Source organism: Helicoverpa zea, chromosome 2 (assembly GCF_022581195.2).
Source record: "Helicoverpa zea isolate HzStark_Cry1AcR chromosome 2, ilHelZeax1.1, whole genome shotgun sequence".
NCBI lineage: Eukaryota > Metazoa > Arthropoda > Insecta > Lepidoptera > Noctuidae > Helicoverpa > Helicoverpa zea.
In genome coordinates, this window is record NC_061453.1 from 6,456,153 (window position 1) to 6,481,255 (window position 25,103).

General features: G+C 36.1%; 2 protein-coding genes across 4 annotated transcripts; one reads left to right on the top strand and one right to left on the bottom strand.

Moving 5' to 3' along the window:
* Nucleotides 1-73: 73 nt before the first annotated feature.
* On the top strand, nt 74-5,904 carry LOC124639059 (E3 ubiquitin-protein ligase LRSAM1-like). Its single transcript, XM_047176280.1, has 2 exons — nt 74-2,421; nt 2,596-5,904. The coding sequence occupies exon 1, from the start codon at nt 286-288 to the stop codon at nt 2,401-2,403; it is 2,118 nt and encodes a 705-aa protein (XP_047032236.1). The 5' UTR covers nt 74-285; the 3' UTR covers nt 2,404-2,421; nt 2,596-5,904.
* An 11,823-nt stretch (nt 5,905-17,727) lies between these two features.
* LOC124639067 lies at nt 17,728-23,134 on the bottom strand. 3 transcript variants are annotated; one of them, XM_047176290.1, is made up of 3 exons: nt 22,709-23,020; nt 22,410-22,528; nt 17,728-17,803 (listed from the first exon to the last, which is right to left on the bottom strand). In XM_047176290.1, the coding sequence occupies exons 1-3, from the start codon at nt 23,010-23,012 to the stop codon at nt 17,738-17,740; spliced, it is 489 nt and encodes a 162-aa protein (XP_047032246.1). In that variant the 5' UTR covers nt 23,013-23,020; the 3' UTR covers nt 17,728-17,737. The 3 variants fall into 3 exon arrangements, 2 of the variants coding, with proteins under 2 accessions (XP_047032246.1, XP_047032255.1); XR_006985442.1 differs by lacking the exons at nt 22,410-22,528; nt 22,709-23,020 and adding an exon at nt 23,031-23,134; XM_047176299.1 differs by lacking the exon at nt 22,410-22,528.
* Between the last annotated feature and the right edge of the window lie 1,969 nt (nt 23,135-25,103).

Sequence of the window (25,103 nt, forward strand, 5' to 3'; positions counted from 1 at the left end):
ATCGCGTGGATTGGAACGCATTTGTCAATGTTAAAATTCTAGTGTCATGTCATGTGTCACTGTCATACACCGTGCCTCTTATCATTATCATTGTAGAATACACTGCTGATTGATTATTTACTATTGTTTTTGGTTTACTTGTGTTATATTAACTTGCTAATAGAATGGAAGCTATAAAATGTTGATAATACTTTCAACTTAAGATTGTATGATAATCCATTTGCAATGAATACCCGAAGTCGGTGACGATTGTGAAGGTTGTTAACAAATTATACGTATTGTTTAATGGGTTGTGCTGTGTCTTGTGTCAACCGAGCGACAATGTCGTTGTTTGGAAGACAAAATAATGATAGTGATGCACGAGCGAGACTGGAGAGGAAGTTATATATTGCGAAGGAATCACCAGAACCAGATTTTGACCTGTCCGAGTGCCAGCTGCGCCAAGTACCTTCCGGTACATATTCGATATGCAAGGTATACAGAAAAGAGCGATTATATCTGCAAATCAACTGTTTACATTCTTTAGAAGAAGGAGGTCAACTGTCCGATTTATACCTACTCAAGGTGTTCAACATTAGCAGTAATAGATTTTCGCAAATACCCAGTGATATTAGATACTTGGTAAATCTGACTGAACTGTATATTCAAAATAATCATATTAAGACCTTTCCTGATAGTATACAGTTTATGCAAGCTTTACAAATATTGGATGCCTCACAGAACAAGCTTCAAAGTTTATCTCCATCTCTAGGTAAGCTCAAGAATCTAAGAAAACTTAACATAACTGATAATAAAGAATTAAATGAACTCTGTCCAGAATTATGTTTAGCTACTAATCTGATATCACTACAGATAGATGGTGAACAGTTTATATTCCCTCCATCAGAAATTGCCACACAGGATACAACAGCAATAATGAAATTCTTATGTGATAAAATGAACATAGAGTATAATTCCCCATTGCACACAGAATTAGACATGCCCACAGTTCAAACTCCCAACATGGTGTTGGATCCATTTGCTAGACGTAATACACTAACTTGGGAAGAACAGGAAGCTGCCATATTGGAACAGGAAAACAGGTTACACAAGGCAGCCAAAGAGCAAAGAGAAAAGTTTTTAAATAAAGTGTTACAAGAGCAGTTAGAACTGGACAATGAAATAGCTAAAGTTCATATGGTAAAAGAAATTGATCGCCAAAACCTGATCAAGGCTATACAGGATGATGAAAAAGAAATTGAATGTTTAGTTAAGAACTTTATTCAATCTGAGTATTTAAAACCAGAAGTTATTCAACAGCAACTTGCATATGAACAGGCTGAACATGACAGACTACTTGAAATCACTCGGCAAAACTATGATAACATTAAAAAGGCTGATGTTTTAAGAGCTATGGAAATGCTCATAGAGGAGGACTACACAGCTAAACATTCCAAAAAATATTATGAAGATTCTTTGAATAATGTGAAACAAAGCATGCTTTTGCAAGATTTAGAGGTAAGTGAGAAATTGACTGAATTGTTAAATGCTAAAGACCAGTCAAGAACAGTATTAGTTGAGCAACTTCTAGAGGACCAAGATATTCAAATGGCAATTGTTGCATCACTATTGGAAAAGGTAGATTCAAAAACATGGAGTCTGAACCAAGAAATCAGTCTGATTTCTTCCCATCTGGCTCGCCTCAGTGTCATTGAGCAAGAAAAGAAAAAGTTACAAATTGCATATAATTATAATGAGTTGCTACAGCAGAGAGTTCAGCTAGTTAATCTGTTAGATGATCTTTTTGGCCAGCAAAACAAAAGGCGAAAACAGCTTGTTGAAACTCTTCGAGAAATGGATAGTGAATCAAATAAGTCCCATGATTTTTGGTTGAAGAACTATCAGAAGTTAATGGATTCAGCACCAAGAACTTTATTAGATATTGGAAAAAGTTTGGATCCAGCACTTGCAAATTACCTCTTGCAGGAAGGAGTTATTCACTGTCTGCCTTTCTTGGTTAAATTCTTATTTTCTGGTGAACCTTTACTGAACATTACAACAGAACAACTGAAGCTGAGTGGTGTCTCATTGTCTTCTGACAGGGAAGGCATTATACGAGCAATAAATTTATATGTAGGTGCTAAAAGTCAAAACCACAACTTTGAAGCATCTCCCATTGCCCCAAGTGCTCCAGTTGAAGATATGACAGATGAGCAGAAATGTACTGGTGTTGTTACTACCAACCAATCTGATGACTCAGTGATGGAAGCTGAATGTGTCATTTGTATGGACGCTAAGAGTGAAGTAGTATTTGTGCCATGTGGACATATGTGTTGTTGTCAGCCCTGTGCCAGCAAGGAAATGGATAGCTGCCCCATGTGCAGGAGTCACATAGAAAGGACCATTAAAGTTATGATTGCATGATGAAATGTGAAATATGAGGTAAATATGCTTAAAAGTAATATTGATGTTTTAAAGTGTTTTGGAATTACCAGTCACACAAGAAATTGCATAATATTTTTGTAAGAATGACACATCTCATGACTATGTTTTATTCCACATAAATTTTGAAATGTTTCATACATAATAATGTACAATTAATTTCGTTTATTTCAGGTGGCCCAATACATGCTGAAAGTGAGGAACAAGGAACGAACTTGACGTTTACAACATATTTTTTTAAATAATTATATGTGATCAGTCTTTATGTAAGTTAATTAACCAGTTATAAATATCTACCATTTTAATAAGGTATATACGTATGTCCTGCGTAGGTCGTACATGACTCATTTGATGACGTATTGTTGCACCATGCGCCATTGCGATTCAAGATCAATGGAATTTATAAGTTTGTGACGTCAAAATATAATCGAAAAATTACTTTATAAAAACAACTCTTTCATTGCACAGTTTCCATAAAAAATGCTTTGTGAGTTGTAAATTCTGTTATCTGTTACAGCCTTTTTTATCGTCCCACTGCTGGGCACAGGCCTCCTCTCACACGGAGAAGGATTGAGCATTAATCCTTGTATCCTTGAGTTGTAAATTATTAAATAAAAAATTGTCATAATGCATTTGTAAGATATTTTTTTCTCTGTAAATTTTTTTTTTGGGAATTTCCTGCTCAGCCAAAATTATTTCATATTATAAGCGAACATGTCTAGACATTATCGAATTTTCGAATGACGTGTTCGTATTAACAGCCATAAGTCCAACTCTTTAATGATATTGAATGATACACGGATACGCTTTTAATGTTATTACAAAACTACAAAATTGTTATTTATTTATTCATATAAGAAGACTGGATACACATGCCTGTGGGTATATGGTTAAACTCGTTAATGTAATTTTAATACACACTATATAGTCATTGTAATATAATGCATCAATTTTGTTCATTGAGTGTTGTTGCTTAAGTACCTAATTGGTGTTTAACTTGTTTGAAATTTTCTTATAACATAGAACTTAAGAGTCAATCTAAAAGATTGTGCCTTCTAGTTGATGACAGTATCGACATTGTTTCAACCACTTATCTATTAGAAATTATTGTTCATGCAATGAACGTTTTTAACATTATTGATGCTTATGTGAAAAAATACTTGCAAGGGCTGTGCCAATTGGATCATGAAAATCTAGTACTAGTTTTAAATATATTTTCGAATGTATCGTTGTCCATAAAAAGCTCATTTATTCTAAGATTGTATTAAGTGTATAGGGTGTCCCTCGGAGTAGGTACCTATCAAATTGAATTAAATAGGGCATGGATAATGTCGTGTCTAAGTTAAAAAAACTGTAAAGACTGCACCTTGGGAACCGAAATTGAAATCGGCAAATTTTTACAAGATGAAGTTTTACCAAAATTCATTAGATACAAAGTTTAAAAATAACCCTGTCCTTGCCCCTATGCGGTTTGATCTATTTATACTTCGAGGGTCATCTGAACTAAAGAAAGTATGTAATTATTGAATTTGAAGCGCTTTTTAAATTATTTAGTTTTTGTCAGTGATATGTATAAAGTTTTTTTTCGAGCCAAAGCACATTATAATACTAAAGAAAAGCTAGTTTATAAGAATGTTTGAAAAGGAGTTTATAACGGTGACGTAAATTGGATATAAATTGCAGTAACTGGCAATAAATAGGAATAATAAGGTCAATACAATGAGTAAATTAGATGATGAGTTAGATATAAACTCTTCCAATAAGCGGTAAAGACTAATTATTATAATGAAAATACTAAATTAGTGGTTTAAAAGAAAACAAACCTGATCAAGATACCTAATAAGTGTCTTTGATAATATTCAAATATCGATTTGATTAAATACAAATGTAGGTACAGGTACATAATATTGATAACAAGCTGTATAAAAGGTTTATTATTATTATTTTCTTCAATAGAAATAAGAAGGTATTGTTGGTTTTGATGAAAAAGAAAATATCAGAGAAGTAATTATTCGATAATGTTAGCTTTACAATAGACGAAGTATGTATTTTTTTATTGTAAAACCTGTATTTATACCTTTTTTTATTGAATGAGTTTTTCTAGTTTATTTATAAGGTGTCATACATACAATGGGTAAACAGATTAGTACCTACTACTGTGAAAAGAATATTGGAACAACTTAAGACTACATAATAGCAATAACATTATAAGATAAGGTTTGTTACAATAATGCACAAGTAAGGATTCATCATTTAATAAGTTAAGAGGATATTTATTTAGTAGGTACCTACCTACATCTCTACATAATGACTTTGTAAGGGTTTGACAGAGCGATCTTGAAGAATAGTTTCAGTGGTAGTTATCAGAACGAAATACAAATGTACCTACTATCGACCAATGACATTTATGAGTCATACATATTTCGTTCTAAACTGTCAAAACAACAAAAACTACCTTCTTTTAAGTGCACACGAAAGTTGCTTGAGATAGGTCATCAATGTCATGGTTGATAGTAGCTATATTTTTTAGGCATCGACGTTAAACATCTTTATATTTAAATTTTATCAAAAAATGTATCAGACAGATGCCGAGATATTATGTTATGAATTACATTAAAAACGAACGTTATTGTAATTTAACAAAATTATATTAGTCATATTGATTTTGCCTACATCATAATTATTATGGCTACCTTTTTACTAATCAGCGAAATTAGTATTAGTAGCACAGATGGTCCATTTGAAGTGCGCGATATCAGAAGAACGTAGATTATATGAATCACATAGTTATGACTAAGGTCATCAATTGACATAATTAGCTCAACTCTTGATGCTCTAACACAAGTTTGTTCTCTTTAGATTCTCTTGAGATTAAAATACAACGTCAGAACAATGAGCCTTATCGATGATCATAGGTCTTATAAAAATTTACAAAACTAGTATGTAGACCATTTTCTTTTGGCTGACTGTACTGTATTAAAATATATTCGATATGACGATCTTATTCATCACTGTGTTTAATTATGTGGCACAGGTACCTACGTATACTTTGCATTTATTGTCGTTCTAACTTAGTTGCCATACAGATGTTCACTTAGAATGTCATATTTATTATTATTCTTTACGGTAAATAATCAGACTGAATCTGATAATTTGATTTCATACATATTTAAATTATATTTTAGCTAAGTATTTAAGTCTGTAAAGTATACTTATATCTTGTATTTACCCGCCTTTTTAAATTTAATCGTTTTATTATATCCTAAATGCTTTTAGTGTGTTGTTTGATATTTCAGCACAGGTATACTGCAGTTAGGTGTTTTGTTATAAATATGAGGATGTTTGGATGCATGCTTGTCACGTGATTGATATTGGACATCTGATATTCACGCGGGTGCGTGTATATTCGTCCCCTGTGAGATTATTTTCCTACTTTCTGAATTGTTAACACTTATTTATGAAAATATATGAGTTATAGCACAAGCAGTTCTTTCTTTAAAAAATGAACACCCCAAAATATTTTATAAATAGAATATCGCGTTAGAAACGTCTATTAAGTAAACATTAAGTTCAATCAGGTTACGCAATTATAAGCTGATAGGAGTGTTAGACATATCTGGTATCCAGAATACTCCGACATAATAGCCCTTTGTTACATGCGACGCGACCTATAATAATGGAGTTTACACGCAAATAGCAATTACGGCAAAGCCTTTCATGTCAACCCTCATTCCCTTCAGAAACATGAAGGCAATTTTCTAATAAAGGTAAAGAGCTGTTCCAAAATATTTGCTAAGAGATGTTTATGGCTTTTTAGCGTTTGATGATATCCTTCAAATCGGATTTCTTGCGCATTAAATGTTAAGGTACTTATTATGTAATCAACAGTCGTAGCTTTAATCATTATTTAGTTGCTCTTTTGTTCGCAACTGAGGAATTCCAAAAACGGCGCCAGTCAGTTTGAAAAAACCTAGCACCTTTTTAGCGGCGAGAAAACATTTTGCCGACGTCAATATTTTCTATTTGCCGACGAATTTTGGCACGGGAAGGTTTGATGGCAGTTTTCCTTCGACCGAGTCAACAGAGGTAGAATAAATAATGGCTACATTTTATTCAGCTCATGTCCTGCTGAGGGCGTCAACAACGCAATGTCGGCCCGGCAGGGGGTACATGTTGTTTTATTTGAGTGGAGGGCAAGCACACACTGAAATACAATTGCGGCTATTATTTTTTAGAGGAAAATCCAATGTTTATCTCTGCTTCATTGGAATTCCAAAGGGATATTAATGTGCCTATCACTTAGAGAAAAGTTTATAAGCAGTCACTTGGGGACAGGGACGGAAAAATACTGTGTACCACGATTATACATATAATTGAACCATGCTGGGTACGTATCTAGGTATATCTAACCTCGTGCTCAAGAACAGATTTGTTCAGCAGTGTGGCGGAGTAATTTTATGTAAATAAGCATTATAGGACGATACCTACTTTATACCAAGCTATCTATGTACGGCGGTGTAAGGCGCATCCCACACGGGGGTTGTTATATAAACGTTAGTCTCAGACGATGTATATACGACTTGTAGACGATGCCACCGGGAAGGTTATGTACCAGTAACTAATATGAAAATATTATCTGCAGGAACATAGGTAACCTACCTGCAGAAATGTGATTTCATGAACAGCTATTCAGAGATTTGACTCTAATCCTATGTCCTTTACGGGAGCTCCGATAAAGTCAACAGCGGGTATCTAAAGTCTTTTGGACACGATATATTGTGCTCTACTAAGCCGGGTTCATAGGGACTGGGATATTACTTCTTTGCGATAGGTGTCGCAGCAAACGATTCTGACCCTTATTCCTTTGATTCAAGGCTCAATCCCTTGAGATCATATTAAGCAACTACGGAATTTCCCATTGGTGACCAATGGATTGAAATATAATTTTAATACGTATATAAAGTTTCTATTTTATCTATATTTTCCGACCGTCATAACATCAAAGATATTTTCGGTAACGTGGGTTCGATGTTTAACTTGGAAATAATATGGAAATCGCCGTTTTCCTGAAAGCTTTTATGACACTGTTAGACACAAGGGTCTTAAGCTCTCGATGTATTGAAAGACTGCTATGGCAATTAACTGGAACTGATTTATTTTAGGAAAGTAACCAATACTAACGCATATCTACATTATCTATGGCTCAAGAAGACTAATAACAGCAAAAACAAATAGGTCAAATAATAACAGTTCAAAGAATTCCCATAAATGACCCGTTTGCATATTATGCCTACTAATTAAAAAATTGCATATATCAATATGCAGTCATTATCAAGCAGAATGCAATCAAATAGCAATCGTACCTGAATATATTTGGGCTTAACCGGCTAAAGAGATTACGTCTCAGTCCTATATAACATCGATTTGCATCTAAATGAACCTTGTTAATTCCGTAGTAGTGTCTTGTATAGAATATGGACTGTCGCTGTTTTGCTCCGGTACACCAAAATTGTATCATTTATATCAAGAGAGCCTTTTCCTTGGGAGGATAAAGTTAAATTAGTTTGCTACAGTCAAAGTCAAACTTTTGAATTCTTTTTTGGGTATTCTAGTAGAGCAAGGCAGTCTTCGTTTATTCAATGTTTTTTTAGGTATTAGCTTTTTAATTTTGCAGTTTTCGGTTGCAGAATTTTTAATGATTATATGATTATCTGTATTGAAAACAATTAAATTAACGATAGGCGTTACAAGCTATGAAGCAATTCTGAAGGGCATTAGGTACCTCAGGAATTACACAGCATGTAAATTTTAGATCCCTTTGAAATAACGAATAATACTTACGTAAGGTTCTCTTTGAAAACTCGCAAGTTAATCAAGGATAAAGTAAAAATGAAAATGGATACAAGAAATAATATTCTCATGAGCGTGAAGTGCTTCAGGATATCCGCTCTTGTAGTATGCGTAATTTAATTTGTCAAGAGATGAAATAATATAATCCGACATTTTCTTTATTCGTTGTGAGTCTTCGAAGCTTAGTTTGCATTTCGCACTTCTTTTGTTATAAAAGGTAGTGTTATAAACTTGAAGAAAATATGAAGATTGTTATGTTGCTTATCACAATTGTACTTAACTGGGTTTTTTTATGAAACGGTAATGATAAATAATCTGACAGGAACGTTCCTGCTCTATTTAATCTATGCAGGTAGATCTACCCTAGCTATTTTCGAACATACATAGTGTTTAGGTCCACAATTTAAACAATTCTATTACCGGCACAAAAAGGTAAAACGAAAATATGGCGAAGAGCCCAACACGTTAATAATAAATTCCTAGCGTGCGTAGTTCCGTGAGGGGGCGAAGGCGTCGCCACAGTGCCCGGCTCTTTTCAGGAATGTAGCGAGGGCCACTTTGCATCTGTGTACACGAGCCTTTTAAAAAGGCTTTTATTTACCTTAATTTTTGTGTTTATCTGGTTGATTTTTAATCCATTTTAAACGGAATGCAGATGAAATAAATAAATCTTTTAGGAGATAATGACGAAGCTTCTGGAGGGCGGCGGCGGGTCGCCTAGAATGCGAAGTTGAAAAGATTTATTTTTAAAAGGTACTTATTATTAGAATGAGAAATGAGCACTAAGTAATTTTGAATCCATTTCGCAAAAACGTAAGTAAATGGATTGAGCTGATGGACAAAAAGTCCTCACAGTTCTAATTTAATACACTGTTACAAAACATCCCTAAAACATAAGTAACTCAATTTACAAATGCAAGAGTCTCTTTTAGAAAGGGCTTTCGGAGTTTCGGGTATCAAAATACAGAAATATGAATATTTATTCCCGAAGTCAATATAACTTCTATGAATGGTTCGATACAAATATTTAAATAATCCTTTTAACCCTTTCAAAAACATTTGCGAAGTTTTCGTTTCAAATTAGGGGCTTGTGTGAGCTTTAGTTATTTATACCCAAAAAACTTTACCTTACCTCTCCTACATTTGTAGGTAGGGAAATGAGTGCTGAACTGAAATATTGAAAGACCCTAAATACAAATATTTCGTTGAAGAAGTAATTATTACCTTTTTTGTTATTATATAATCCTCATCCCATAGGCTTTGTTTGGAGTTTAGCCACAATTTATAACTTACTTTATAAACATAGAATCACATATTTTTATATAAAATTTGCAAATTGATGGTATTTAAAAGTAACTATCTTATTTTTCAATACCAAGGCATGAAAGTTATTCATCTGGGTCCGATACTAGGAATCTATCAATACCTCTTTTTAATATTAATTCTGCGAAGTCTAAATTAATTTTCTGTCAGGGATATTTATTAGGTACCTTAATAGTTATTAGCGTTTCGTTTGAAACATTAAGGAACCTCATTTCTAGAACATAGTTGACTTAAGTAAACTGAGCAGTTCTTAGTTAAATCACCAGTGTTGGTAAGTACAGTGTGAATATTAAGGGTCCAAGTGGCACCCACATTATTATACATATTTCATAAAATGTCAAGACTTGCGCGAGTTGTTTCTAGGTAAGTACGTAATGTACGAACTCAAGTTTATTTATAGCGTAGTTAACAGGCACTTTACTAGGTCGGTTACGCACTACAACTTTTGGGTCTATGCACCTTTTTGAGGTCTAATTCTAGTTTACGCAACTGTGAACGTTTAAACTTGTACTGAATTACCTACGAGTATTTAGGGCAATTAATATGTACTTAGTTGTTTTAATGGGCGTTAGAGGTATATTAGTAGTGGGGCGATATGGCGCGTGGAACCAATTTGTTACCTACAAAGCTCGCTTGTTATTTAGTACATTAAAGAAGTATATTTTCACGAAAAGATATGAGAGCTTTTCGAGTTAGAATACATTTTTAGGTAGGTAGGTACTGATTTCTACGGATTATTTCTATTCTAAAATTATTGTGGTGAGTATGCATCACAGGAATCAGTATATAAACCCTTCAGATAATAAACTATCGATAGTTGGTAGGTAAATACCCCCATGGAGGCGACCAGCCACTGCCGAGAGGTCACGAAAGTCGTCTTTGGTCCTCGTGGCCTCTCTCTAAAAGGCAGAAGACGGCACAAAAGCTGAGGTTTTTAGTGGGTGCAAGCCCCACATAACCTCACCGACTCCCCGGGCGGTGTGTGTATGCGTCAGGCATTTTCCTCAGCTGAAACAAAAAAAAAGGTACATACCCCCACCTACTATGTATGTAAATATGTAGTAGAAAATCAAACATAGTGCGTGTATTGATAAGCCATGTGAATACCATTAATTTGGTCACAAAAATGTCGACTTGGCTTTATGGTAAACTCGGCTTGGCGGCGTTTCTGTCACCATTCCTTTTTATGAAACGTCTATAAATGTCCGGACTTTAGATATATATTTTATATAGGTTGACTTATTCGACCTCACATTTCCTTCACGATATTTACTTCCGCCGGAAAGCAAGTGACAAATGTTTTTAGGGAGTTTGGTAAGCCGGGATCGATACAGGGTCACTTATTCAGCTTCCCGCTGGCCAGGGTCACTCCTATGTCAAATAACTATTGCTGACGTAATCGACAAGTCATTTGAAAGGAACCGAAGTCACTCGAAATATTGAGGTCTGACGCCAATGCAATTTGTCGAAGTGGCACCCAATTCAATCTAAAAACTACTGAATATACCTCTACAAATCGTTAAATTCAAATAAATAAGATTCACATATGTGAACGTGTAGTACCTAACTGGGTTCCTATAACCGTATTTCGCTTCAAAGATCTGTCAGGCAAACATAATCGATAGTTTATCTACAAACGCAGGATCTACGAGGGTAGACGTTAACAATTCGTCAGGGGAAGTAATCCATTCAATTAGTTAAGGATTAGTCGATTGTAGGATTAAGCTAGTAGTTAGTGCCGATAGTATCAGCTTCGGGTACAACACAACTTCGTGAAAATAGTCGTGTGTTAGTGTAAAATCGTGTTGATTCGAGATAGGTATCTGAGCTACATCTTGGATTTCATCCTCTGGGTAGGTTTATAAGGTTCTTATGCAATTTCTCAGCATCTTTGCTAGGGGATTTAGGAAAGAGGCTCTCTTTCTACTACATGGAATAAGGTAAAATAACTGGGTCGAAGAGTTAATGTCATCGCTTCATCTTTGGCCACACTGCGGCAAAACATGCGTGTTATCATCCTATAAAATAAAAACATATCTATACAAATACATACATAGACATTTCAAATGAAACCCGCATTAGGGTGGCTGACTAATAACCTTTCCATTTTCATGCCGATAAGAGAGAAGAAGATAGGATAAACAAAAGTGATTTCTCGTTTCGATTGGATGCACGCACACAATTTCCCTTATCTGATCTGGATAAGCGTGCAAGTTACGTGTGTAGGCATTTTGCTACCACGTTATTCGATTAAAGCTTTACTAATGCTTTCATGTACTGAACTTAGGCATGTATGGTATGGTAATGGCGAATTGTTCTGTTTTAATTGTAAGAAAGTTTAATTCTTGTTGTTCAGATATTATCTACCTTTTCATTTCGCAATAAAACACACGAACACACGAACTTTAGTATTAAAAACTTCAAAAGCTTAATATGTTATTGGAACAAATAAAAAAAACTACGATCACGTATCGTTATTATAGTAACGTGTTAAGTTTGAAAAAATGCGTAGGTACTGTGTACCAATGTGGTATTTTCTGTAGCATAAAATCTCTTGAATAAGCGTTTTAATAAATTCAAGCTTTTTCCTTCCAGTTTGATCTGGAATGTTTGCGAACAACATTTGGTTCGATAAAATTGGACGCGTAATGAGGCGTACTAATGTGAAGGCTTATCCTCACCGTTTACGGAGAGCATAAAAACTGGCTACGAATGTATGCGAACGACGCACCTACATACATATCTTTAATCGTATGGTTTGTTTGTTATCTGCTTCGTAGATTAAATACGTTATCGAGATTGTTTTTTCTTCGAAGCTCGAAGATAGACGGAGACACTATTGGTTGGTACTTGGTACAAACAAATAAGGTCGATGTACTGTCGAAGTACACATCTGTAAAATTGCTAGGCCGTCAGCATTATTGTTTTCATGGATGCCAATGTTCCCGTGATGTTTGTCATGGAAGCTTTTTATTATGCTATTTATTTATTTAAGTAGGTATGTCATTATTATAGAAAATTATAACGAATCATAGAAAAACAAATGCTGTACCATTAGGCTCGCGTGACCACAGAACCTGTAAATAGATAGCTCTCTCATTATCTCGGTTCGAACTGAACTTTATTCTGTCGCTAACCGTGTGTACATTTCATTAATCTTTGGTTTCTTTGGTCATGTTATACAAGACAGATTAACGCTGTAACTTGTTAATGGGAACAAGTTGTGCGGACGACGTATCTGCCACATTTAGAACTTGAACCTACGATCTGAACTTGTCGGTAACATGTGTGTACTATTACATCCCTCATTGGTACATAGTACAATAATGCGTATTAAATTGTTTCAGACTTATTACTGCTGCCCAGAAACAAAAAAAGCTCCAGAAGGTACTTAACACGAAATTAGTAAAACGGTTTTCAATATTGGATCCAGGTTGTTGGATATGGGTGCAGGTGAGACAAAGAAAACACATGTATCCTGAACGACTGTTATATTTCGAATGTAAGAACGTACGATTAAAGTGAACATTGAATGATTGAATGTTTGACGAATGATTGAAGTAGGTATGCTTTATATAATCTTGGATATTTGTAAAGGAGGTATTATACGTACATCATGCGTATATTCCAACAGCCCCCCTCAAATGTACAAGCATTTTATACAATCATAAGTCAAAATCGTTTACCCAAACTTGGCTGCAAAACAGCACCTTTTGAACGTCAGGAATTTATAAAAGACAGTCCCCAAAACGCCCACCTTTCACCACTTCCTATGTGTTTTTACTGGGAAGAAGAAGTGGCGCAACAAACTCCCCAGCAACACATGTCTGTCTGTAGGTTAGAAGAACCTTAAACATTGTTTGATATATAAAGTATACAATACAATTTGTACATTGCAGTATAGGACAATATGCAATATTTACATACACTTTATACAGTCATAAATAGTACCTGCTGCATATCAAATTACAATAACTTTGATCAACAGCTTAGATTATAAACATAATAGCATTCTAAATAAAATCATTGAACTGAAATTATTCAAAAATTTACATTAAGTTCAACTTAATTCTAAAAACTTTGCATCATAAGTCAAAGTCAAAACATTTACTTCATTTAGACCATAACAAGCACTTATGAAAGTCAAAAACATAAATAAGTTTGATTCTAGTTGCTCATTCCAACAGTAGCTTCCTATGGAGAAGAACAGGCAAGTAACTCCATGGTTACCTTTTTTTTTTTTTTTTTTTTTTTTTTTTTTTTTAAATACATAGTATGGTATTACAGTTTATATGTATTGATACATACAATACCAGCATGCGAAGGTCATGTAGAATCACAAACAAAAACATATGAGAATTAAATTACCATTAAAATGCTTCATGCTTCAAATTTTCATGTTTCACGAAAATGCATGAGTCAAATACCATTTATAAGAATAATTATTAAACATGATATGAATCTTTTAATGTACTTTGTAACTTATCTTGTAATAAGTATAAACATTCACATATTTTACATTAATTAATACTTTTATATGTACATATTTTGTCACCAGACAAATAGTCAAAGGAAAAATACAATTTTACTAGCTGGTAAAATTTTAATTTGGTTATTAATTAGATATTGTTATGTCCTATGGAGCAGGACCACCACATTTCTAAGCATTTTTATCTTGAACTTAATGTTCTAACTTATAATATGCTTTCTTAAAAAGTGTGGCTTTTTTATATATGAGTTTTAAACCTCATGTCATTCAGTTCCAGACTGTTGCCTGGTTGTCTGGTATTTTGTTATTACATTTACTTATTTATTTACATATACAACCTTACATCTACCCTTACAGGACGTGCCTAATGCGGCAGATGGGTTCTTATTAATCCTAAACTAAACTAAAAACACATAAATAACACATCACATCACATCACACAAATCAACACATAAAAACTTAACTAAATTCGTCACAATATCGTTTGTGATTTGTAGGATTATTATATAGCGATGCTAATACAACTGTTATTAACTTCATATATCATCATTGTCTGTTTTATCAGAATAGAACTATGTTATAATGATTTTATCCAAATAGCTTCTCTTATAGCTTCAAATAAGCATATATTCAGCTTCTGTTGAGGAACCGGCGACTATTTTGTTTCCGTGTATTCCACGAATTTGTACAATTATCAAACACTTTAATTATGTGATCTGTTGTACTTTTGCGGTCAATAACGTCGCCTCAACCGATCAGAATCTGCATACCCTGCCATCAGTTGTTTGTAATCACATTTCACATAGGTCAGCTTTAATTTAAGAGTTCCTTTTATGTATCTCAAAAGATGTTTTAACCACTTCCATAACTTCATTAATTTTACTTTGATACTGACTTATAATACCTATAGCAGCACAAATATTTGGTCATGTACTAAGCATTGCATGCGCATTGCGTACATAAGGCACTTCCATATAGATATCTTCCTTGAGAATGCCTTTCTAAACGGCGGTTTTTACATCCATAAGATGGGCATGTAAATCAAACTGATTTGCAAGAGTTAAAATAAATTGGAAAGATTATATTTGAGCTACTGGAGTCAACGTTTCGTTATAATCTTGTAAGCATTGTTGAGTGACACCACGAGCTACTAATCGGGCTTTATACCATGTAGGTTTACCCAACTCGTTATTTTTAATTGTACATACCCAATTTGAGCTTTTTATGTTAAAATTTTTAGGTCTTGCTATGAGAGTCCAAGTATTATTTCTATGATTAGACTCTATTTCACTTTTTGTGGTTTTCAACATATGTATACTAGAATCATCCCCACTAAAAATGTCACAATAGGTGCATGGTAGTGATTGAACAGTTGTGAGCGATAAGCAAAAATGGGTCATCAATCCTTTTATAATCTATTGGGGTACTTTGAGAATTATTTGTATTACGTCTCAGTTTGCTAGATGAAGGTCCAGCTTCTGAGCTATTATCAGGGGAATGATTATGTTTGTTGCCTATTAACTTTGCCGATTTATTGTCGTTATCGTGCTTGTTAATTTAGGCGGGAATTTGAACAGGTATTATAGAAATACAACTCATCAAATCATCATCATCATTGGCCACAGAGCATCTTGGACAGATGATTGTGGCAGTGCTTGTCTACGCGGTTATTAGTGCCGCAAGCACTTTCTTTCATCAAATCAACATCCCTCGCAATAGGGAATTGGTTATTTTCTGTATTAGGTAAATAGTTTGTAACCATTTTGGTCGTAACCAACTAATATGGCTTTAAATGACATCATCATTATTTTAAATGTCTTGAATGACTTATTTTCGGTTTCGTATTTTCGGTATTGATTGTGTCATGTTTCGTATGGTGTTTTATTATTGGCGAGCGCTTTTGTGGGTAGTCTATTTGTTAAATATGTATATTAATATAGCTTCATCCCAGAATATTTTATATAATTTCGCACTTGTAACCAATGGTCGAGCCATTTCGGTTAACGTACGATTCATACGCTCCTCGACAATATTTTGTTGTGGCTATTCGATACTGTTAAACAGTACCTAAGTAATTCCTTACAAACACAATAATAATCTTTAAATTCATTAGAAAGATATTCTCGCCCACTATCGCAATATAAATTAGTTTACTTTATGGTTAAATAAGTTTTCACTTTTAGCAACAAAATCTTGAAAACATTTCAGCACTTCTGACTTAGCATACATCAAATATATATAACAGTGTAATATTACACTGTAATGTATAAAATTGTCTATAAAAGTAACAAAATAGTTCTTATTATCTACAGTACATGGTTTTTACCAAGTATGCAAGGTTCAAATAATTCATCAGCATTACCAAATTATCAAATAAAAACATTATTTTCATCAACTACATATTTGAACATAAAATTTTTCTGTTTATTTAAGTGAGTACTATGCCGTATTATTTATACTCTTTTACACAGTCTTGGTTATTCTCTTCAACTAAATTTAAATTACTCAGAGAATTATTACTGTTTAAAAGTAATACTAAAAACATTATCGATTGATGTTCTCACCTGTCATAAAACATTTATTATTTTTAACATAAATGTTGAAAAATTTACCGACATACCAGTCTTTTGGCATATTATAACGTAGGTACCTCCGGTGAATATAAAACGTCATCAATTGATCCTTGAATTTATGTTGTTACCTCGATTTACCCTTTACCAAACTCCAGGATTGAAACTCCTTTTCTAGCAACACCGATCTTCAATGGTGTGGATAATTCGACGTACGAGGTTAAAACCTTTTTACATTGTCAATCTTTTAATTTTATTTTATTTATTTTTTTTTTTTTTTGATTTGTCAATATGATATGTCATCATGATCTGTCACACCAGAATCTAAAAGAAAATAAACAGTATTAGCTATTTTCTACATAATTAGCAGACAATTTACATTATGAAATCATAAAAACGAAACCGCCCTGGTCATTGTTGCAGTATTCAATGTTATTGGCAGACTTTTGAAGTTCACCCATTGATTTATTTTGCTGCAGTCCCTTTAAGTAACGGCAGTCCTTTTTGAAATTATTCCGACGTCCGCAATGATCACAATACATTTTTGATATTATATGCATTGAATTTCCTGGTTGATAATTATTTTTATTCTTCTTCTTTCGTGTCGATGACATGTCTTATAGTGAGACTACACTTTGTCAGCCCAATATGCCGCCACAGCGAGAGCTCTAATTATTTTTATTTTGAGTGTGGGTCTCATTATTATTATACAATTCATGTTCGAGTAGGCGTAGTCTTCACAGAAACCATATTGAGTTGCTCATCACCTAGCAACGCAGAAATAACACCGTCATAAGATGTGATATTTTGTTCATTGTTAATGCAATTTTAATTTACACTCTTTCACTGAATTTAAAATTTTGTTGTATTACTTTTAACTACAGAAAACGGCCTGGGCCCATAACCTGTTGGATATGGGTGCAGGTGAGACAAAGAAAACACATGTATTCTATTCTATTCTATTCTATTTTTTGTTTCTGGCAATCAATGCCGTCGATGTTGGTGTCGACGATTCTGCCACTGACAAGTGATATGAGAAGCAAGTAGGTATATATTATTATAAAATGTAAGAAAGAAATAAAACTTAAGAAAAAAAAAAAAAGAAATTGCTTTCTCTTCTTGTAGGACTTGTTGAGTTAGTAGGACGGCACTGAAACAAACACATAAATAAAAATTGATAAATTGTTAGAACATAGAAATATAACACACAAAATATATATATATATAAAATAAAATAAAAAATATTGCCACAACCACATAGACAATGGCCTAACTAGGCCAAAGTCTACAATTTAATATTATTTTGAAGGATGAAGATCAATAGGATGTGGAACAGTTCTGGAGAGGAATATGTTAAAAGGGAAGGGAAGTTAATTGGAACAGGAATCTTTAATTTAATGAGGCGGTTATACAAGTCGAAGGATGAGGAATTTACGGGGCAGCTAAAAAATATGTGTTCCAGGCTCCCTTCATCCAATCCGCACTCACAGAGAGACGAGTCCTGAACACGAATTTTGCGCAGAAAAACAGGCGTGCAGCAATGACCTAAACGAATTCTGCTAAGGACCGATATCACATGCTTGGGATACTTTTTAAAATGGAAATACCAGGGCTTGGTTTGGATCAAGGGTTGGACATTAAAAAAGTAACCACCCTTTTTCTTGCTGGAAACGTCCCAATATTCTTGCCATGCGGTCTCAAGATGCGCTTTTGGAAGGTTCAGCAGGTCATACCCTTGAAGGGAGAAGTGCGCAGGGTCGGCTGTAACTGATGTACAAGCATCTTTAGCCAGAGCGTCCACACATTCGTTGCCCTTGATACCACAGTGGCTAGGTATCCATACTAAATGAACCTCTTTTTGTTGGATGCTACAGGATAACAGGACCTTTTTTATATTTAGTATTATTGGGCTATGGAGTTTACTTTTAAAAGGATTTTGGGATAGTGCTTGGAGACAGCTCAAGGAATCTGAAAAGATAACCCCTGAGCTGATATCGTGGGATTCTATGAACATACAAGCTTCCAATAATGCCACACACTCACCTGTAAATACAGAGGACTCCTTTGGACATTTAAATTTTAGAATAATTCTAGAGTTTTGATAATATACCGCAGCACCAGTGTAACAGCAGGATGTTAATTTAGAAGCGTCGGTAAAAAATCTCTGAAACCCAAGCCATCGTTCTTCCACCACCGCATTGAAGGCAGAGTTAGCCGAAGGGGAATTCTTGGAAATACCGATATTATAGAATATCTTGGGAATAAAACAAAGGACTTCATAGGAAAAATTATAAAGGGGTAATCTGCGGTTTTGGTTTATGGGGCAATTTAAATTTTGGATAAATCGGTATGTTTTCAGTATTAGTGGGATTTCTTTATGCTCCCAGTATTTGGAGGATCTGCATAAGGAATCTAAATTTTGAAGATTAGGAATGAGGGGGTGGGAACTTTTGGGAAACACTCGGGATAGAAAACGGGAAGCTAGATACTGCCTCCTCAGGGCTAAAGGAGGTTCGGCGCATTCTACCTGCAAAGCGTTGACGGGAGAGGATTTCATGCAACCTGAGATGATTCGAAGGCATTGAGACTGGAGCCTATCTAATGCTGCCAAGGCACCCCTGTTGCAAGGAATCAATACAAATGAGCCGTAATCTAGTATGCTACGAACTAACGCATTATAGATAAGTTTCATGGTGTAAGGGTGAGCCCCCCACCATACACCCGAAAGGACTTTCAGTATTGATATTACCCTTTCGCACCTTTTGACGAGGTAAGCAAAGTGCTCAGACCCACTCAACTTTGCATCAAGGTAGACCCCTAAAAATTTTGTCTTCTTAACAACAGGAACGCCTTGACCTTGGATTGAAATGTTAACCTGAGGGATCAGACGTTTCCGAGAGAAAATTACTGCCGAGCTTTTTGGAGCAGATAGTGACAGACCACGATCTAGAAGCCACTGGTGCAGAGAGTCCAAAGAAAGGCAGAGTGATGAAGCCGCGTCCACAATTGAGGCATTGGTAACGTAAAGCGCCAGGTCGTCGGCGTATTGCAAAATGCGGCAGTCCGAGTTCAAACAGGAACCAATGTCAACTGTGTACAGGTTGTATAGTAACGGACTGAGAACAGAGCCTTGAGGAAGGCCCTTCCATGCGTATCTTTCCTCAAATACCTCACCCTGTACCCTCAGCACCAAGGACCGCGACATAAGAAGTCCGCATATACTTTGAACCATCTTGACCGGGAGACTCAGCTCTTGCAGTTTCTGCCTGAGAATGGGAAGAAGGACACTGTCGTATGCGGAGGAAATATCTAGGAAGGCGACTACAACAGATTCATTTTTGGAAAATGCTGTACGAACATCAGTAACTAATGTTGCCACGCTGTCCATTGTGCTAAGTCCCTTCCTAAAACCAAATTGATGACTCGGCAGTAAGTCCCTAGATTCGACCAACCACTCAAGTCTATTTTTAATTAGGTGCTCAAATAACTTGACCAAAACTGAGGACAAGGCAATTGGTCTAAGGCCATTCGGATCATCAACATTTTTGCCGGGTTTCAGTAGAGGTATTATAATTTGGAGTTTCCATTGATCAGGAACCCAACCAGTAGAATAACAATAATTTATGATATTTAGAAAATATATTTTCGCACTTGTACCAGCGTGAACGATAAATGAATACGGTACGCCATCAATGCCCGGGGCAGAATCCCGAACATGACGAAGCACCGCATTTAATTCATCCAATGTGAATGGTTCGTCCAAAGGGTCATCCACTACACTCACAGGCAAGTGAACGAATTCTGAAGACAAGGGAACGTAGGCTGGAGCAATTTTGTTAAAAAAGGATTCAGCGGTTTGTCTAGTGATGGGGGAGGATATTGATGGAGAGCACCCACGTCTGAAGCGGTTTATGCTCTTCCATACTGCGGACACCGGAGTGGACGGAGAAAGAGAGGTGCAGAACTTAACCCAACCACGACGTTTCCTCTTGCGAAGAAGCCGTTGGGATCGGGCGTACACTCGTCTGTACTGTAGTAAGTTGTCGTTGTTCATCGCTGCATTGTACTGTTTTTCAGCTTCCTTACGTTCGCGAATCGCGGCTGTGCAGTCTGGATCCCACCACGGAGGTGACGGGATTTTGCTTTTGGCGCTATTTCGCAGGGGGAATGTGGAATCAGCACTGGATGTTATAGCTGAGACGAAAGACTCGTAACAACTCTTAGCATGGCAGTGACCAGAAGAATGTGGAAAAGCAGAAGTTAAATTTGGAAGAACACTAATTTTCTCCTCCACTAGAGAAGCAAACCTTGACCAGTCCGGTTTAGACAGATTGTATTTCAGAAGTGGAGGTGAACTTTTCTCTAAATAGGTTTTATTTAATAAAGTAACAACAATGGGGTAGTGGTCGCTACCATGCGTCAGAGCAGTGCATTGCCAATGAAACGATGCCGCCAACTCTACAGAACAGAATGTGAGATCTACACAACTCTTTTGCTGCCCAGGAAGGGATCTGCGGGTAGGACAACCATCATTTAAGATGCACAGGTTTAGGTCATCGAGGATTTCTACTAAACCTTCCCCAAACGCATCACAACGATTGGAGCCCCACCTAAAATGGTGGCAATTAAAATCTCCCATAACTAGCATAGGCCCATCTACATTATTAAAAACGTTTCTTAATGATGCTAAAAAATTTTGATGAGGGTGGGAAATATAAATAGATATTACTGTTATACCCTCGAATTTAGCTGCAACAATGTTAATTTCACCATCCAGAGCCGGAAGCGAGAGGGTCGAGAGCGGAACTCTATTGTTAATGAGAAGAGCCGACCCTCCATATCCATCAGACCTATCACATCTCAAAATATTAAAGTGTGGCATGCGAAAGCTGAGACTTGGGGTAAGCCAAGTCTCAGCGATGGAACAAGCCAAGGGCTTGTATTTGTTGAGTAGGAATATGAGGTCATGTTTCTTATGAAACACGCTCCTCACATTCCACTGTAGGAATACCTGGCGAGGCGCCATTTTTAATATTCAGTAAAAGAGTAACAAGTTGATGGGCGACGTTGGACGGTATTTGGGAATTATTGGATAATATAGTTGTAAGGACTTTACTTAGAAGTTCAATTATAGAGGAAAAATTATTAGAATCATCAAGGGGGCTACTGAGGGCGCAGCCATTAGGCTGTGAAGAAGGGGGAGAGTTAATAATATGCTGATGAGCGACTTTGTCGTAAGAAGGCGAGAGGGGAGCATGGGTCTTAGGCTTTAAGTAAACAGTTTTGCGATAAGACTGAGAATTACTGACTGTAGATTTTACAGCATTCGCATAGTTGCGAGAAACAGGAGGAATTGTTTTGCTAACCTCAGCATATGAAAGCGATTTCTCAGCCATAAGATTCTTAATAGCTTTCTGTCTACCTAACTCCGGACATGACTTGCTATTAGCATAGTGATTTCCAGAGCAGAGCACACAGAATGCCTCGCCCTCAGAAATGTTGCAACCATCACCAGGGTGATCGTGGCCACATTTGCTGCAGCGTGGTTTCGAGCGACATATAGACTCCACGTGACCGAACCTACAACACTTGCGGCACTGAATGGTGGGGTATACGTATTGAGAGACCGGGAGAGAGGTGTAACAACAATATATCCTAGTAGGTAGTACTTGACCATCGAAAGTAATAACGCAAGTTTCAGTAGGCTTGAATTCGGTTACACCATCTCTAAATATTTTCCTACTAATACGACGAACCTTGAGTATTCGTCCACATCCAGAGGGCACAGTGAGGTAGTTCATCGCTTCTTCTTCGGTGAGGTCGGTAGGAACACCAGTAACAACACCCATACGGGTTATGTTAAATGTGGGAATTGCTGCAACATAACTATTTTTAGCTAACAAACCATTTATAATAAAAGAATTAGCATCCTGAGGGGATGCAAATTCTACCGAAACTCTGTTCCTTCCAACTTTCTTGACGCCATCACGTACGACATTAGCGATTTTGTTATTCACTAAGAACATGCCAAAAGTGACTGGGTGCAATGTGGTACCTGCATTAGGCTGGGACTCCAAGCGTGAGACATGGACAATGAATGGAGCTTTATCAGTGGCAGAGTATCTACTGCGACCTATTTGATTTCTCTGCTGCTTAGCCGGTTTGTACGCATTGTTATCTTCTCCAGAACGTTTCCTACCGTTCTGGTTAGATGAGGATTGGGATTCGGAATGGGAAGGGATTTGGGACTCCGCGATGCTGCAAGCAACATCTGCGAATTGGGAAAGTGGGTAATTGGGGGATGGCGGAGCAAAAGAGATGTCAGGCGGTTCAGGGTCGGGAGGTTTGTTGCGGTCCATATTGGGTTAAAGACTTACTTAACTAAACGGAAAACGTTCACAATCAAAAACGCACACAAGGACAATACACAGAAACAAAAACAAGTCACAAAAAGTCACTTAAACACACAAAATAAACAAAAACTCTAGACACACGTGCTAACCAAAAACACTCTGTGGCGAGAATCAAAAACACATGTATCCTGAACGACTGTTATATTTCGAATGTAAGAACGTACGATTAAAGTGAACATTGAATGATTGAATGTTTGACGAATGATTGAAGTAGGTATGCTTTATATAATCTTGGATATTTGTAAAGGAGGTATTATACGTACATCATGCGTATATTCCAACACAGGTATCCTCAAACCCCTACGTACGAACAATACGACCCCTTTATTGACTAGTATACATTAATGTTTTAGGACGAAGCCTGTGGGCATATCCACATTTCAAGTGTCAAACACAACCGTCTCGGGAAAGTTGACTTGGTCTAAAATATTTAATAATATAACAACTGAAGGTACCATGACAAATGCAGAAGTTGGGACGGACGCTGAAAAGCTTGACAGGCTTGACATTGTGACTGACAATTTAATTGGTAAGTTAGATTAGAATACGAATCGAAAACTCTTCAATTCAATTAAACGGCTACTATATATTTTTCCACAGAAAATGCTGACGTACTTTTAGAAGATGAGAATAATTTATTAAACTTTCACAAAATTAAACGCGAACAGAGAGCCGAATATTTAGAGATGTAAGGGGGTTCAAAGAGATTTTGAGAGATGGCGGGTAATTGATATCAATTAGGGTTGCGCTGGTGGCGGCTCACCGCAGGCCCGATCACAATAGACTATCTTGGCCAAGGAATAGCCGCGGGAATCGCGTCTCTTTCACTCATCCAGATCGTCGAATTTATCTGATTTGTTTAAGCCGCATTTTATGATACAACACAGCGTTGTTTGGTGTTATATTTTTGACTGAGTACCAACTTCAAGTTTTCAAGAGTGACAAGAAGAACAAAACATTGTTCTGTGTTTTCTTTTTTATTTCGCAGGCAGAAATGTCTTAAGATCCGTTCATTTGTTTTTGGTACATCAGATAAATGAGACTTGTGATCCAAGCCGAGTGGAAGTTTGTGAGTAATCATTCATGAGGGACGCATCCGTTACAGAACACTAATGAGAACAGTAGTTTTGTGTGTTGTGTTAATGGTAATCGAGTTGTTTAGTGAAGCGCACGTGCCGGAGTGTCGCTCATATTCTGTTAATGGAGAATTAAACTGCGGAAGGGGCAGTGGGTCTCCTGAATATGGAGAGGGTAGTTAAGGAGTTTTAACGACCGAGGACTTAGCGAGTCCGGGGAGCGCCACTGCTTCACGTAATTCCAGAGGAAGTTTGAACATGTTGCTTTATAGTGTTAGCCCATGTTGGTATAATGACGGTCGAAGAAACGGCAAGTTTCCAACTTTAGGGGTTATTAAAATTCATGCATAAAAGGTCATAATTATGATTTTTTACTAAGCTCTCATTACTAGATCTACTGAAAACACTTTGGGGTATACGCGCCAGTAAGTACCGGCAAAATAATGTACATAGATATAAAATAGCGTTCCATCCAGACAGCATATTCGAATTTAAAGGAGTCCCAATTAGATTAGATTAAGCTTACACTAAAAGCTTCGCAGACTTTTAATCTACGGCTATTCAGCGACTAATTTCATGTTCGTTAGGTTGAAAGTCGCTAATGCTAACAAGCAATGACTGCGTGCGTTTGCGACCAACTTTTAGCTGGCTCCTAACTATTTCTAGTTAAAAAAACTTTGTGGGACAGTTGCGATGTGACCTGGACGTGGTAATGACATCCATATAGAGATATATAAGTAAGAAGGTAGTTTAATCGTTTTGGTGTGGTGTATATGTTTTATGGTATTCGTCTTTACGCACATGCCTTTACAGTTTATTACCCGTACACCTTTGAAAAGGTAAACAGCAATTTCCCTTAGTAGACATGTGTCTGTACAGGTGTATATTCAATGTCAGATTCTAGCTTGATAGTCTTGGGACATACGTTATTGGTTATATTCAGAAAAGTGGCCTATGTTAC

Excerpts from the sequence above, each read along its gene's own strand:
- LOC124639059 (XM_047176280.1), top strand. The coding sequence starts at position 286 with ATGGGTTGTGCTGTGTCTTGTGTCAACCGAGCGACAATGTCGTTGTTT.
- LOC124639067 (XM_047176290.1), bottom strand. The coding sequence starts at position 23,012 with ATGGACCGCAACAAACCTCCCGACCCTGAACCGCCTGACATCTCTTTT. Across the intron at positions 22,529-22,708 it reads GGAGTCCCAGCCTAATGCAG|CAATTCCCACATTTAACATA; the intron begins GTACCACATTGC and ends GTTATGTTGCAG. Across the intron at positions 17,804-22,409 it reads GATGTGGACGAATACTCAAG|TGCCGTCCTACTAACTCAAC; the intron begins GTTCGTCGTATT and ends TGTTTGTTTCAG.